Source organism: Schistocerca gregaria, chromosome 7 (assembly GCF_023897955.1).
Source record: "Schistocerca gregaria isolate iqSchGreg1 chromosome 7, iqSchGreg1.2, whole genome shotgun sequence".
In the NCBI taxonomy this organism is placed as follows: Eukaryota; Metazoa; Arthropoda; class Insecta; order Orthoptera; family Acrididae; genus Schistocerca; species Schistocerca gregaria.
Genome location: NC_064926.1, coordinates 235,187,486 through 235,204,603, shown reverse-complemented (window position 1 = coordinate 235,204,603; position 17,118 = coordinate 235,187,486). Strand labels below are relative to the sequence as shown.

Genomic DNA, 17,118 nt, shown 5'->3' with positions numbered 1-17,118 from the left:
TTCTTTTCGTTGGTTCCCAGAAAGTCATATAAGACTGGAAATACGTTCAAGGATCTTGTTCCACATTTTAAGCACATAGCTGAAGCTTCCCTATCATTGCTTCTAGTTTGTGTTGCACAATAAGCTTATGAAAGTCGTTGCCCTCAAGAATGTCGAGGACACCGACAGATATGCAGTCTGCCTAAAACGGTTTTCATCGATCACAATCTCCACCAGTAAATAAAGTCCTGACAACACTTCACGTCTCGCCAGCCAGTAAACTTTGTTAAATAAAGTTGACGATTTCTACTACATTGCCAAGATCTTTACGAGACATTCGTCAAAACCTTTATGTTCAATAGCCTCTCGATGCTAAATTTGTCGACTAAGCTAGTATAAATGCTACCTCACACACTCCCGTCAGTTGTCAAACCTACACTCTTTCTAATCTACTTCAGTTCCTTCCACAGGTTTGTCAACCGATTTGAAAAGCCCTTCACCAAACGTTTTTGGCGGAAAAGATAGCCGAAACAACTGTTGCGCTTCAGCATTCGACTCAATGTCGACCAAAATTACCCTGTCGAGGAAAACTTTGTCTCCCGACAAGAAGCAGCGAAAAATATTCGCTTTCTTTCAAACCAGTAATAAGGGTTTCTTTCCCATTTTGCGACATATCATCAGTTATTTCCATAGGCATTTCATTTATTTCTTTGGCTACATTCTTCATCAAACAAAGCATATTTATAACTTTTCCTGCAGGTGTGCTAAGTTCTTCTAGCACAGAGTGAAGCTTACCCCTTATTTGAAGTTAAGAGAGGTAGGTAATAAATGGCTGTTGTTAGTACGCTCCACTTTGAAAAGTTTTAAGCGCTGGATTTAATTGTAGAAAAATTCCTAATGATGACTTAAAAGACATTGGGAGACTTCCCTGTACATGAAGGATGTTTAGTTGATAGATGCGTTACAAGTTTTGATAGTATGATACGTACGTTTCATAGCGTTTCGTAACGAATCTTCCACTGAGATGCAGGCTGTATCTCGGTACCAGAATTCACAATCCCGAGTTTTGAAAAATCGGAGCTATATTTACGAAAATATGTTTTAGTCTTCTTTGCTGTTTCGCTACTACTTTAACTCGACACTGACAATTTCACTACTCACCGAATCTGATGTGGCAGTTCTTTCGTCACTTCACTACTTCGTTCCGACCGAAATTAAGCATCTGTATTGACGTGGGGTAGTAGGCTGGCTCTGAGCACTATGGGACTTAACATCTGTGGTCATCAGTCCCCTAGAACTTAGAACTACTTAAACCTAACCAATCTAAGAACATCACACACATCCATGCCCGAGGCAGGATTCGAACCTGCGACCGTAGCAGTCACGCGATTCCGGACTGAGCGCCTAGAACCGCGAGACCACCGCTGCCGGCGGGGTAGTAGCAACTAACAGCAGACACAACCCTACGACACAACACACAGTCACTGATAAAAGGTCGATTTACACATGTAACTAACGCAACAGTGCCGTGGGTAGTTTTATGCTACCGACGTGGTTGGAAGTAGGAAGTAGGAACTTAAATGGTACTGTCCAGACACACACTCCGTGGCGTGGCGTGACCGAGCTTTCACCGACGCCGCGGTATTTTGGGCTCTACATTAACATATCCCTTCTTCAGTGAGTTTCCTCACGTTGTCACAAAAATTCTGAGTCATCGTTAGATGCGTTTTGGCACACTGGCAAACTATTAACTTGAATTTGAATTGTACAAGTGACTCCCAGTTTTTGAAAACTTTTACGTCTCCATTGTTAGCGATTATTCGCCAGCGCTAGGAATTTTTGAAAAAATTAACAGAGAATCACGACAACCTTAGTCATTGCAGTCACTTAAACATTTCCCATTATATTTCAGACTTTTCCACAGCTCATTAAATCTGCGCCCTCAAACTAAACATATCGGCGTTTTTGCTTTCTCTGTGCAGTTTTGTGTAAAAGTCTCGAAACAAAATATGCCAGCGATAGTGCTTCATGTGTGCAGTTTTGTATAGAAGCGACAAAGAAAGCGAACAGTAGAGGGAAACGTCTGCTGTCTGCCGCGCATAAGCAATATACACTTTCGCTTTCCGAATTGTACTAAAATTTTACCCACGAAAATTACAGGTAATATTGGGTAACACCCCTCTCTTTTCAGTCCCTGTTTAGTGTGCATCGACTTAGCTATAAAATGGCAGTGCCTATACCAAAATCAGGTCTGTAAACCCGAGATGATGTCATGGCTAAGGCCTTGAACTCACATTCAAGAGACCTTGGTTCAGTTCCTGGGTCAGGCATCCAGTCATCGGATTTGTGCGATCATCCATGCAAGCTCTGGAGTGTTTCTTTCACATGGCCTTGGCCGCTTCCTTCCCCTCCAGTAGTAATAAATCTGATCAAAGCTCCATCTCCAATTAACTTACTTTGTAATCAGGACGTAAAACTTCAATCCTCATTCGTCTGTCTTCTTTTGTTTCGATATTAAATGAGGAAATTCAAGGCAGTCGTTCATGCAAACTGCTGTGTCCGAGAAACTACCAGTGAGTGGATAGTGGCGTGTTGTGTGTTTACACCGCTAGCAACCAAGCAACGTCGCGCGTCAGGCCTATGGCGAAGTACTTAGGGGTATACAATTCCGGCCGCCTGTCATGGCATTTAAACTCCTATTTGATTCTGTCATCATGGACGCTGACGACTGAAAGCCCTGATGCTGCCGACAGTTTTGTTAGTACGATATTTTCCACATATCCACCATGCGTAGCAATAATATGGCGTAGTCTCTGAATGAAATTACCCGAAACCTTTGACAACGTGTCTGGCGGAATGGCTTCATATGCAGATGAGATGTACTGCTTCAGCTGTTCAATTGTTTCTGGATTCTGGCGGTACACCTGGTCTTTCAAGTGTCCCCACAGAAAGAAGTCACAGGGGTTCATGTCTGGCGAATAGGGAGGCCAATCCACGCCGGCTACTGTATGTTTCGTGTGATCATCGAAATATTCATTCAGGAAATTGAAGACGTCGGCCGTGCGATGTGGCCGGGCACCATCTTGCATAAACCACGATGTGTTCGCAGTGTCGTCTAAGGCAGTTTGTACCGCTACAAATTCACGAAGAATATCCAGATAGCATGATGCAGTAATCGTTTCGGATCTGAAAAATGGGCCAATGATTCCTTTGGAAGAAATGGCGGCCCAGACCAGTACTTTTTGAGGATGCAGGGACAATGGGACTGCAACATGGGGCTTTTCAGTTCACCAAATGCGCCAGTTCTGTTTATTGACGAAGCCGTCCAGCTAAAAATAAGCTTCGTCAGTAAACCAAATGCTGCCCACATGCTTATCGCCTCATCTATCCTGTGCACTATATCGTTAACGAATGTCTCTCGTGTAGCAATGGTAGCGGCGCTGAGGGGTTGCCGCGTTTGAATTTTGTATGGATAGAGGTGTAAACTCTGGCGCATGAGACGATACGTCGACGTTGGCGTTATTTGGACCGCAGCTGCACACGGCGAACGGAAACCCGAGACCGCTGTTGGATCACCTGCTGCACTAGCTGCGCGTTGCCCTCTGTGGTTGCCGTACGCGGTCGCCCTACCTTTCCAGCACATTCATCCGTCACGTTCCCAATCCGTTGAAATTTTTCAAACAGATCCTTTATTGTATCACTTTTCGGACCTTTGGTTACATTAAACCTCCGTTGAAAACTTCGTCTTGTTGCAACAACACTGTGTTCTATGCGGTGGAATTCCAACACCAGAAATATCCTCTGTTCTAAGGAATAAACCATGTTGGCCACAGCACACTTGCACGTTGTGAACAGCACATGCTTACAGCAGAAAGACGACGTACAGAATGGCGCACCCACAGACTGCATTGCCTTCTATATCTTTCACATCACTTGCAGAACCATCTGTTGTTGAAAATTGTAACTACTGTAATTTCGAAAGTTTGTCAGCCTGAAAATGTACTGTTGTCCCAAGCATATTGCAACAAACGGTGTATTTCTATCCCTGCTGGTTTAGTTTTTATTTCCGTTTCAAATAAACCGGTCATTTTTGAAACACCCTGTATATGTGTAATAGAATGTAACGCTGGCCAATATAAAGAACTGTTTATAAATCAGTATAATGTTTGAAAAACAAATAACTGAGGAATTAGTAGGAGCTATACACTACATCGAAGCAATTGAGTAGGTACGTTTTAAAAAAGAGAATATACTTTACTTGTTATTAATATCTTCAGTGTCTGCAATGTAATATTAATTATCTTTGCTAAATGGCTCGTAAATGTCTGTAAAATCTTAAAGAAAATGTGTTATACACTAAATTACGAACTTGAAAATAAACATTATACTTAAAATATTTGTCACTACACATGAAATATACCGCACGAAGAGCTTATTTGTACACAACAAAATGTAATTTAATGCCAACATTATTTTACAGCTTATACCAAAGGACTGTTAACAATTATGACTACATTCTGTACCCATCTCATACGTAATATTATTCGTCATTTGATCGAACACAGGAAGGTACGGAATGGCACTGGAAATAAGTGAAACTTAAAAAACAAGTTATTCAGAACGACTGTTAGTAGTGTCGACTTGATAGTCAGAGAATCCCACTCAGGTTCCGGGGTTGCCAACGCACGCCTGCGTAGTAGCACTCACATCAGAGGTAACCGGTTCGAATACTGGTGGAAGAAGCAGTTACTAAGAGGAAGAGAGGTGGTGGCGTAAAGTTCCTATCAGTGGGCATTGTACTATGCTGGTGGCACTTCTCCCAAATTTATCTTAGTATGGAACTAACGCTGACTTTTTGTTCTGAGAAATTTCCCTACACACATACATTAGTGTTCGCTATAGACCTAAGAGTTACCGAGAGAAGAAACGTGTTGGAATTAGTATTCTGTGTTACTACCTTTAAGAACCTGCAAAAAAACTACTTCCATTTTAAATTATGAGCCGATTTAGATGTTTTTCTATGCGAACGAGTATTAGAACAAAAGGATGTGAACAACAAGGACACCACATTGTAACTATTATGGAACTAAAACAGCTGAGCATCCGTATCGAGAGAACAGGTGCAAATAAGAATAACTTATATAACAAGTATCTTAATTTTCAGCATCATGCTTGGGGACTTCGGAATCAACTTAACTGGGTTGCCAATCAATATCCAGGATATCCGATCATTATAACAGAGAACGGTTACTTGAATCTCGGAGGACGCAACGACACTGACCGCATCGAGTACTATACTGTAAGTAGTAATTTCCACACAAGTATAGTAACCTTTTTTATCTTCCGGAACTCATTTCATTATCTGAAATGTGCCGTATTACTTGTAGGAATACCTCGGAGCCGTCTTAGAGGCGATATACACTGATGGTGTTCCGGTTATAGGATATACGGCGTGGAGTCTCATGGACACCCTGGAATGGAACAATGGATTCACGTGAGTAATTGTCGTATTTTTACGTGACAGATGAAATAATACAGATAATCAATACGTACTAATCATTAAAGCACTGCGCCATTCTGTGAGCTTGGTACAAAGCAGTGCCGAAATGATTTTTCTACTATATTATCTGAAAGGCTTCACTTAGATTGTAGAAGATGATAAAAAAATTTATGACGCAGAGAAGAGAGAAAAAGGAGAGGGGTGATACCTACTCTACAACACTGTGGTAAAGTGCCATGTGCTGGTACATTCACTTTTACGTCGCTACAAAGTGAATCGAATATCTCTAGTAGTATAAATAAAATAGTTTCGGTGTTAGGAAGAGTTACAATAACTACAAAACCGACGTTTCGACAATCTATACAGCTATCCTCCTCCGGTAACCAGTTAAAGGCCCTGAAGAGGGCCACTGCAGACAGGCCGAAATGTTGCTGGTATAACTGTTTAATTTTGACAATGGGGTAACCTATCCGAAAGGCGTTTATTCAATCTTGCATCGGTCTCAGCAGCATATTTCTCTAGCAACGGTTGTGGAAACAAACTAGATAACTGAGAGACTGCGATGCACGTATTACACCTAATTGCTCAGACACTTTATTACCACTTTTTTCCAAATGGGTAGCGATTTCGCTACTTCAATAGAGGTATGTAGAGCCACACGTTTACACACACACACACACACACGACACGCAATTCCCGTAACTTACGGGTCTGTGGTTTTCGGGCGCGGAGTTGACCGACCACAGCGTTCCAGATGTATTCCACTGGGTTCCCATAAGGCGAATTTGTTGTCCATGACGCTAAGGTCATTTCACAGTCACTCTTATAAAACCACTACAGCACGATTCTGTCCCTGTGGCACAGACAGTTAGCCGGCATCTCGTGGTCGTGCGGTAGCGTTCTCGTTTCCCACGCCCGGGTTCCCGCGTTCGATTCCGGGTGGGCTCAGGGATTTTCTCTGCCTCATGATGGCTGGGTGTTGTGTGCTGTCCTTAGGTTAGTTAGGTTTAAGTAGTTCTAAGTTCTAGGGGACTGATGACAATAGATGTTAAGTCCCATAGTGCTCAGAGCCATTTGAACCACAGACAGTTACCTTTTGGGGAATATGCCATCGTCGTCAGAAAAGACATCAGACGTCAGAAGATACAGATGGCCTTCAAATACGTTTAGGCAGTCCACAGCCGTCACGGTGCCTTCGGTTGCCACCACAGGTTCCGTGGCAGTCTATATGAAAGCCTCCCATAGTATAATACCGCGCACACTGGCCGGCGTATGCAGTGTTGTGGATGTCTTGAGTAGCCGTTCCCAGGTATGACGGTGTAATAAGAAGAGACATTCATCTGACCAGACCACACGTTCATACTGAGCTAGGATCCAGTATCGATGATTCTGTACCCACTCAAATCGTAAATAACGATGAATTGTTCAACATGGAACGATAATGAGGTCATTTGCAGAGACTGTTGTTCGGCAGAGTGTGCTGTAGAGTGTGCTTAAATACACTTCTGCATGCACAAGCACTGTAATCCATTACAGATTGCCATAGTTCATGGTTTACAGAGCAGAATTTTCTCTACGCTATAGAGACTTGGCTGTCCAACACCTTGTCGCCACCTCGTGGTATCACTCTCATTCAGCCACATTCTACGGACGATTACGGCAGTACCACGCGAACAGGCGGCCAGCTGCTCTTTCGCATTATCCGGACCCCAACAATACACCCCATGTCGATGTTGATTATGTCAATGAATCTCCTCATTTGAAGCACGTATCGTTGCTAGAACCATTCCCCATTTCTTCGGGTTACCACTTTCCACAGGTCTGCTAACGTACGAAATGTCACAGCTGTGTAAGTGGAGTACCAACATTGTTTCATTTAGAGGGACACGGTGTTTCCTTCTGAAACTTCCACAGTCGGAGCTTTTTTCCGTCATCAACGAAAGTTAAATGCTTATCTTCCTTTTTTTTCTTTTCATATATATATATATATATATATATATATATATATATATATATATATATATATATGCCGTTTATCTTCAACCTACACATAGACTACTGAAGGTGGGACACTATATATGCACTGAATAACATTATTTCTTACTTTGTAATACTGCTGCAGTTAAGGTATCACTTCCTCCAAACACGTTCGTTTCAGGACTGTTTTTCTGCATTCTGCATCTACATTTCACTACGAAAGATTACTTTTGATGAAAATAGTTTCTATCAGTGGTGTCTTGATGCTCTATGTCATCATTACGCCATCTGTAGTACAAGATCTGTCTTCGTTGATCCATGAGCAGCATTCATGTCATCTCCCGTCTTTTCAACAGTTGTGATCTCCTAATTCTGCGGGGTAGTCGTGTCTTCTCTACCGCTCTTACTGTTCAGCAACAAATAACCGGGCTCAGGAACTGAAATTTCTGTCCCCTTGAGGTTCGAACTTCCTTTTTCACTTTCTTGGATGTTCGTTCGACCCAGAAAACTGCATCTTAACGCAGCGGAGGTATAACACTTATGGGATTTGACTTGTAAAATTTAAAATTAGTGAACAGAAACATGTGTATAAGCAAGGCAGTGCTTCCAGACAAACGTTGGACCATGTCATGCTAATACTCTTATCATATGCTACAGCACTACTTTTCACCTCACAAAAACACTCATAGTTATCGATACACGCCAACCCAGATCAACGGTGTACGAAATAACATTGTTTACGCATAACTAAATGTTTCAGTTTCAGGAGTCATGTTAGAGGAATACAAATATCTCTTAATTGTTTCTTGCACTTAGAGGTTATTACCGTGACTGTCGTCGTTTTATTAGACCCAACGATCTACGTCAGTACCTCGCTTCTGGGTCAATGAGTTTCGTTTTCTTCAGTTGCTGAAGCAGGCCACTAAACTCTGGGTAAAATTTTTCTCGATACGCCTGCCTGATTAGTAGGTATGGCGGTGTGTGCAGCAGCTAAGTGATTACAGCGGTTTTCCAGCCATCAGAGGCTGTAACATCCAGCGGAATGCTATAGCGACGCATCGCTACCTGAATTAGGAGTGTCAGACATGCAAAATATTACAGAGGCGTTATATTTCAAGGGGAAAGGACTTCAGAATGACACACGTAACAAACAAAAACCAGGAGAGTCGTCTTTTTATCAGAATATTCACAATTTGTCATCTGCATGCAGCGTCCTACAGTTAACTAATCGTTTAAAATTTACCGTACTCGGTTACACTTGTATCGTGGGATATTTCATGATGTTAACCGCCAATCTTACAGAACCATAATACACACAGCTTTGTATTTGTTGTTATTGTTTCGGACGTCCTGCTTCCACACAGTATTCAAGAAGAATTCGGCCGTTATTTAACGTAGATAATAAATTCTTTGTTGTTCAAATCATGTATCATATTAATTACAAATATTTGACATTTTTGAATGTTCTTATGTTGATGGTAAAGATTAATATCGATTATGGTGGAAAGTCATTCCTGTTGATCCATATGAACACAATACTGCTACTGTGTGACGTTGTGTAGAGGATACTACACCGCAGGTTAAGTTGACATTGAATTATGTTGTTGCTGAATGTGTATCCTCTTAACACTAACTGAATTTAATTGAAATCAGAATTCCTTGATATAAATGCCGTCTCTGATTTCTTTTTTGTTGTGAGCGTGTATACAATGTTGGTCTCTGCACGAACTGTTTCCCTATTCTTCCCTTTGTTTTATTTCGTGTTGATTGTGAAAGAAAAGTGTACCTTGTTACCTGACGATTTATATATGGTAGTGCAGCTGTACACGGAGATATCCGCTTTAATCTGCGCAGCTAAGGACTTTCAGCCAGCAGCTCAATTATTTATGAGTTACAGTCCCTCGTTATTAAAAGCTTACCACATCATGGAAAGGGGCGTCTAGGTTGTTGGACTAACTCAATATCCCTGTCGCATTATATGTTTGTGGTAACATCATTAGTTAGAAATAATTGTGTAAGCTTAGCCTAAAAAAATGGCTCAGAGCACTACGCGACTTAACTTCTGAGGTCATCAGTCGCCTAGAACTTAGAAGTAATTAAACCTAACTAACCTAAGGACATCACACACATCCATGCCCGGGGGAGGATTAGAAACTGCGACCGTAGCGGTCGCTCGGCTTCAGACTGTGGCGCCTAAACCGCACGCTCACTCCGGCCGGCTTAACCGACAATTCACGCAACTAAGCCATGCAAATGTCTTCAACAAGCTACCAGTATTGGTAAGGTAAGATATTTGAAACCCAAAACAAAACTAAAATTAATTGAGAGCACTTATTATTAGCCGGTCCTACTTAGTTTGTGAATGTGGGGAATACGGAAACGCAAAACCGAGTGTGACACTGAACGGAACAAGATTCGTAGTTAATGTCTTGTACAGTACAACATAGCTAGCTGTAGCAGCTGATACTCTGAGGGTAAGTGATTGTCCCATATTTTGACATATGCATCGCCGCATAGTGACATTTGAGTGAGTGAACACTTTCATATTTCTCAATGCAGGGTTACGTTCGGGCTGTACGAGGTGGATACTAGCAGTCCAAACAGGACGAGGACACCCAAGGAATCAGTTGGATTTATGGCAGAAGTCTTCCGCACCAAGCAGCTGCCCAGCCAGTACAACCTGTAGGAGGTTCCGCACTCACCACACAAGACATAAATCAGTATGTCAACGCAGTGTTTTGTTAAATCAGTCACAAAGCACAGTGCAGTGAAATAAAGTAAAAGATGTATTGTCAACAATATATTTCCTATGTAAACAAATTTCGAAATATAAACTTTGTACTTTGATGTCTTGTTCCTCTTTATTTCAGAAGTTATAGGATTGAGTAGTAAGAGCATGCGAAAGCTGCATTATAATAGTCTCATAGACTCACTTGCTGAAAGAAGTAAGAAAACAACTGGGAGACAACAACATTTCCGTCGTAAGACTGGTCACGTAAAGAATATCGAACACACATATTCTAGTCTGCAGGAAGGTTTACACAAAAGTCGAAATGTATACAAAAATGCAGGACATTTCCTTTTAAAGACTAAAGTAAATGGAAAAATTGTACAAATAGGATGATAGACTGTCGCCCCTGCTGTTCAACCTAGTACTCGATAAGACCCCCAGAAGTCGGGAGACAGATAAACATGGAAGAAATACGGGAAAGAAAGGTAAACGAGTCAACGCAAAGTGCCTAGCTCTTGCTGACGACATAGCAACAATTATTAAGACTCTTGAAGCCAGTCAGAAAATCTGCATAAGACCGCCGTCAGGACTAAAATCTAAATCCCTTTCAAAAATACACAGTACGTAGAGTCCCAGAGGCCAAATTTTGCATTTATTGCAACCACGTACAGCGATATCAAACAAGTTAAACGCTTGAAATACCTAGCTGGACTTATTTGAAACACTAAAAACGAAAGAGTAGCAAATAAAACTCGTGGAGAGAAACTGCATTAAGTCTACTTAGCGTTGATCTTGGTCGTTATGAAACCTCTTCTCGCTCTGTGTTTAAAAATATGTACAACAACAAATCGCTGTCTATCAAAGCCAAACTTTGTCACTACCGCAGATTCGTTCTTACAGAAGGACTGTACTACCCAGAGGAGACGTCATTAGTAATCACCAACGTCAAAGATGTCGAGAAAATAGAACGACATATACTAGCTACTGATGTGGACATATCCAATGGTGAGCACAGAATGAGGCTACGGAGCATGTTTGAAATTATTCAACATGTAATACATAACAGTTCTGCTGTAACAGAGGTGATGATAGAGACCAGAGCAATTGCAACGATAAACAAAGCAAATATTTCACTATATCTTCAATCACATTCTTGAAATTGACATTTCGTCAGAAAGGAATTACGAAGAGTGAGAAAGAAGTGGCAGATGATATTTTCGTGTTTCTGCAAGATGTGTCAGTGCAATGTGTGCTGTCGTATACGCTCCACCGTATGGACAATGTTAATCAGGAGTTCACGATATGTGCTTAACAAGTGATAATGAAACAAATGTCTCGCCATGTAGTTCATCATCCTTGTCGGTCAGGGAGCCACCGTTCACATCTCCAGTAGAAGGTAGTAAATAATATATATATATAGTCTGGATGGACTTCCGAGTACGTAGCTAAGTTTACTACCCGCTTCTTGGGCAGCGATTATATATACTCCTGGAAATGGAAAAAAGAACACATTGACACCGGTGTGTCAGACCCACCATACTTGCTCCGGACACTGCGAGAGGGCTGTACAAGCAATGATCACACGCACGGCACAGTGGACACACCAGGAACCGCGGTGTTGGCCGTCGAATGGCGCTAGCTGTGCAGCATTTGTGCACCGCCGCCGTCAGTGTCAGCAAGTTAGCCGTGGCATACGGAACTCCATAGCACTCTTTAACACTGGTAGCATGCCGCGACAGCGTGGACCTGAACCGTATGTGCAGTTGACGGACTTTGAGCGAGGGCGTATAGTGGGCATGCGGGAGGCCAGGTGGACGTACCGCCGAATTGCTCAACACGTGGGGCGTGAGGTCTCCACAGTACATCGATGTTGTCGCCAGTGGTCGGCGGAAGGTGCACGTGCCCGTCGACCTGGGACCGGACCGCAACGTCGCACGGATGCACGCCAAGACTGTAGGATCCTACGCAGTGCCGTAGGGGACCGCACCGCCACTTCCCAGCAAATTAGGGACACTGTTGCTCCTGGGGTATCGGCGAGGACCATTCGCAACCGTCTCCATGAAGCTGGGCTACGGTCCCGAACACCGTTAGGCCGTCTTCCGCTCACGCCCCAACATCGTGCAGCCCGCCTCCAGTGGTGTCGCGACAGGCGTGAATGGAGGGACTAATGGAGACGTGTCGTCTTCAGCGATGAGAGTCGCTTCTGCATTGGTGGCAATGATAGTCGTATGCGTGTTTGGCGCCGTGCAGGTAAGCGCCACAATCAGGACTGCATACGATCAAGGCACACAGGGCCAACACCTGGCATCGTGGTGTGGGGAGCGATCTTCTACACTGGCCGTACACCTCTGGTGATCGTCGAGGGCACACTGAATAGTGCACGGTACATCCAAACCGTCATCGAACCCATCGTTCTACCATTCCTAGACCGGCAAGGGAACTTGCTGTTCCAACAGGACAATGCACGTCCACATGTATTCCGTGCCACCCAACGTGCTCTAGAAGGTGTAAGTCATCTACCCTGGCCACCAATATCTCCGGATCTGTCCCCCATTGAGCATGTTTGGGACTGGATGAAGCGTCGTCTCACGCGGTCTGCACGTCCAGCACGAACGCTGGTCCAACTGAGGCGCCAGGTGGAAATGGCATGGCAAGCCGTTCCACAGGACTACATCCAGCATCTCTATGATCGTCTCCATGGGAGAATAGCAGCCTGCATTGCTGCGAAAGGTGTATGTACACTGTACTAGTGCCGACATTGTGCATGCTCTGTTGCCTGTGAATATGTGCCTGTGGTTCTGTCAGTGTGATCATGTGATGTATCCGACCTGAGGAATGTGTCAATAAAGTTTCCCCTTCCTGGGACAATGAATTCACAGTGTTCTTATTTCAATTTCCAGGAATATATATATATAATGACGAAGAAATTGAAGAAATTTTTGATTAAATAAAAGAAATTATTCAGATAGTGTAGGGAGATCAAAATTTAATAGTCATGGGTGACTGGAAACTGGAATTCGGTAGTAGGGAAGGGAGAGAAGGAAACGTAGTAGGTGAATATGGACTGGGGCAAAGAAATGAAAGAGGAAGCCACCTGGTAGAATTTTGCACAGAGCACAACTTAATCATAGGTACCACTTGGTTCAAGAATCATAAAAGAAGGCTGTATACATGGAAGATCCCTGGAGATACTAAAAGGTATCAGATACATTATATAATGGTAAGACAGAGATTTAGGAACCAGGTTTTAAATTGTAAGACATTTCCAGTGGCAGATGTGGACTCTGACCACAATCTATTGGTTATTATTGCTCCCCAGAGCGTAAAGGAAAGCCTTGAATACATCAGAAAGTCTTCTTTCTACGGGATATCCACTGATGCCACTACAATATTTCCGTTTGTTGTTCAGTTTTTTATATTAATCAGGGAATTCAGACCAAACTTTTGAAGGTGAGTACTCTACCTAATGAAACGTCTGATGAAATTTCAAGATTGTGTATGAATACTATCACAATGTTTGATCTTGAGAAAAATAAATGTGTGGCATTTTGTGGAGAAAACACAAATACAAATTTTGATGGTTTAAAAAGACAAGGCAAATGCAATGTATTTATTAAATTAAAGGCAACATTGCATGAAGACATTGAGGGCATAGGGTGCCCTACACATGTTTTACACAATAGCGTGCAGACATCTGCTGACAGTTTAAGCTGTGATGTTGAAACTATCGTCACGAAGGTATACTCACACTTTTACATATATACCATTAGAACAGAGGGGCTTAAGGAGTTCTGTGATTATGTGGGAACTTAATATATAAGTGTAATGTGTCACTCGAAAACTCGCTGGTTATCACTGTTTCCAGCAGCTGAAAGAGCAATCCGCCTGTTTGAACCGTTAAAAGATATTTTCCTAAATGAAGACAAAGCCCCCAGAATATTTGTTCAGTTTTTCAGTAACCCTTTAAGAGAAGCCGACTTATGGTTCATTCACAGTCAGCTTAGCACTTTGCAGCATGGGTTAAAGGAAATTGAGGGAAGCACGAAAAGTTTAAAAAAAAGTAAATGATGTTTTGAAAAATACTCTGGAAACTATTGCTAAGAGGAGAGAACAGCAGTTCATTTCTTTTAATGGTAAATCTGTCCTTAAAAGAGCAGAAGTATCAGAAGCAGCGGAAAGGAGTTTTAGAGAAGAAATTAACAAGCTTTATTACACTTGTGTAGAATATCTCATTAAGTGGAGCGCCTCATATTTACCCTCATCGCCGGTGTTTGATTGGGTGTTACTGTAGAGAGTGCCAAAATGGAAAAGTGTTGAAGAGACAGTTTCTTATTTGAAGAGTAAAGAGATTGAAATCGATGATTCCATTCTCTTTGTTCAGTTCGGCATACTGACAAATTTTGTTGAAGTCTTCACAAGTGGAATGATGTAAAACAACACCATTGGAATGTCATGAGAGATAGATGAGTTTTTTTTAAAAAATCTGTGACTGTCTTCAGCATTACTCTGAGATGGTAATGATTGCAAGGTATTTATTTGCTATCCCAGCACATAGAACAGTGGGAAACAGAATGGAGATAGACTCTCTTGAAGCAATCATGCAGATAATGCACAACTACAAAATGGATTGTGTCGAGTTTTATCACTGAGTCTCAAAGAACAAAGACATGATTAAGAAGGCTGGAGGCAGTGAAAAGTACACTGTTTTCCAAGGACTGTCAATTCCATCTACAAGTGCTCAGTAATATAAAAGCTCACGTTAATATTAATTGATTAAAAGTTGAATTACTGTAAAATTTTGTAAAATCTTAATACATTTCTTTATTACTGCATACGTTTATTAAATGCCATTAATTATACGATAATCTAGATTACATCAATCTTTTGTATCCTCTTGTCAGTTATAATAATCGGGTTAACAAAATGTTTCAACAAAACGTTAATATTTAAAATTAAGAAACCTGGGTATATGTGGAATGAGGTGTCCATTGGCACCTAGGTGAATGTGTCACCGTTTTCTCCGAAAATAATTTGGTCATCCTATACTAAGGCATAGTGCGATGATACCTAAAGTCTACTTCTGTTGTGTACTTGCTTTTCTAATTAAAAGACTTTACCATGGGTAACTGCGGCTCCGTTTGAAAGAGAAGAGCTCGGTGTAGTCATAGGGTCAAGCCACAGACGTGTACCTTCATCCCCCCAGCTAATTCGATGCAAATAGTAACCTGGTAGCTGTGACACTGCAGTCAAGTACTTTATGTATCGGATAGCATTGCGAGTTAATATAATTAAGAGAAATACAAAACGGAAGTTCACTGAATACCATAATAACAAGGGTTCAATTCTAACGTCTGTAATTGATGTAGACGACAAAAAATTACGTTTAATAATGTTTATTCATGTTAGGAAATATCAAATAAACCGGAAGAGCTCCTAAGATATTTAGTTAAAATGTAGACAGGGAACACGCTTATAAAATGCAGAAAAGTTATATTTGGAGCGTTACGAGAATGGTAGCACAATCCCCTAACTGAATTGTTATCAAAGATAAGTGAAAACTAAATTATTTTCTCAATCACATTAGACGCAATATTCACCAGCTCTATACACTCCAGAGTTCAGTATGATCATTCACGAAATACAAAGTAGAGGAAGTCACTGTCTGTCCTCAGTTCTGTAACATAAGCGGGAAAATTTAGAGTCCAACACTGGAGGACACTCAAACACTCGAAAAATAAGTCCCATCAGAAATTAAAGTATGGTAGCAGCCACTCACAGTCAAGAGTCAATCACCTAGATGATAAAATACCACCCATTACTACAGGCATGTCTGCCTCCTTCAAGCACACAGCGTAAACGTGTGGAATGAATCCCTTGAGTTCTTCACTCGCAAAAGTCTCAGCCTCCACTTGACTCCGATAGTGTTCCAATACTGCTTGCTTTTCCATTGGCTGAAGTACATTCCCACCAAAAATACATTGTTCTTGAGCTCTGCAGGCATGATTTGACTCAACGTGACCACTTACCAGGCTAAACTAAGGTATTAGAAGAATATTTAAAGAAAGAAATGTTATAATCATTCAGTCACACTCAGACTATTCACAATAAATATAAATATAAGTTTGTTCCTAAATAGATAAGCTAATTTTTTTGTGTAAGTATACTCACAATTAACTGCAGCAGACTATCGTTAAACATTGTTTAAGCGATTATTTAGACCTGTTTTTCAGATGAGTCATTTGGCACTCTTTTAGGAAAGTGTTTTCAGGTAACACATGTGACTGATTGCGCTATCAGTTACCATGAATTTGTATTATCAGTTGTAACTAATATTTAATAAAGCTACTGGACAAATAGTAAACCATTCATTAAGGAAATACACAAGTATACCAAATATAAAGTATCAATGTTTGTTCATTTGCTGAGTAATTGTGGAAGATATGATAGTCTAACAACATTTGCATAGGCCTAATGAAATATATAAGAAACATAATAAATCAAGAAATCAAATAGATAAAGGTTTGTAACTTTTGAGAGATGATGACTAAAGTGCAGTGCTATGATCTGAAATATCTTATACTGGAAATGCATGAAGCGTTTGAAGATTATTAATTCAGAGATTAATTGTGATAATGTTTATTCATTGTGAAATATTAAGTTCCATAGTTTTGAATATACTGAAAATATTGCTTTTGCATTGGATGTGCCTAATGTATCTGAGGTCACCAATGTATTTGGATTTCCATTAATACTTGACTGTGAATTATTGTCGAATCTCAAAGAGCTATAACTTAGCCACCTTGACATTGTGCGATGCTCCGCCAATTCTTGGAGTATTGTCTGTCCTCTTAAACGGCCTAAAGTCGTCCAAATTCCCCACAGTGGGATTTTACCCATATCCGGCTCTCTGCTCGACTCTTCACCTGGCTGA

At 41.3% G+C, this 17,118-nt stretch overlaps 1 protein-coding gene across 1 annotated transcript in view; it reads left to right on the top strand.

Annotated features, from left to right (window-relative positions):
* Positions 1–10,303, top strand: part of LOC126281670 (myrosinase 1-like) — a 37,763-nt gene extending 27,460 nt beyond the window's left edge. Inside the window, exons 9-11 of the mRNA XM_049980821.1 lie at positions 5,144–5,278; positions 5,367–5,473; positions 10,016–10,303. Of these exons, the coding sequence (XP_049836778.1) occupies positions 5,144–5,278; positions 5,367–5,473; positions 10,016–10,142 (369 nt within the window). The 3' untranslated portion in view covers positions 10,143–10,303. The remainder of the gene's footprint in view (positions 1–5,143; positions 5,279–5,366; positions 5,474–10,015) is intronic.
* The last annotated feature ends 6,815 nt before the right edge of the window (positions 10,304–17,118 follow it).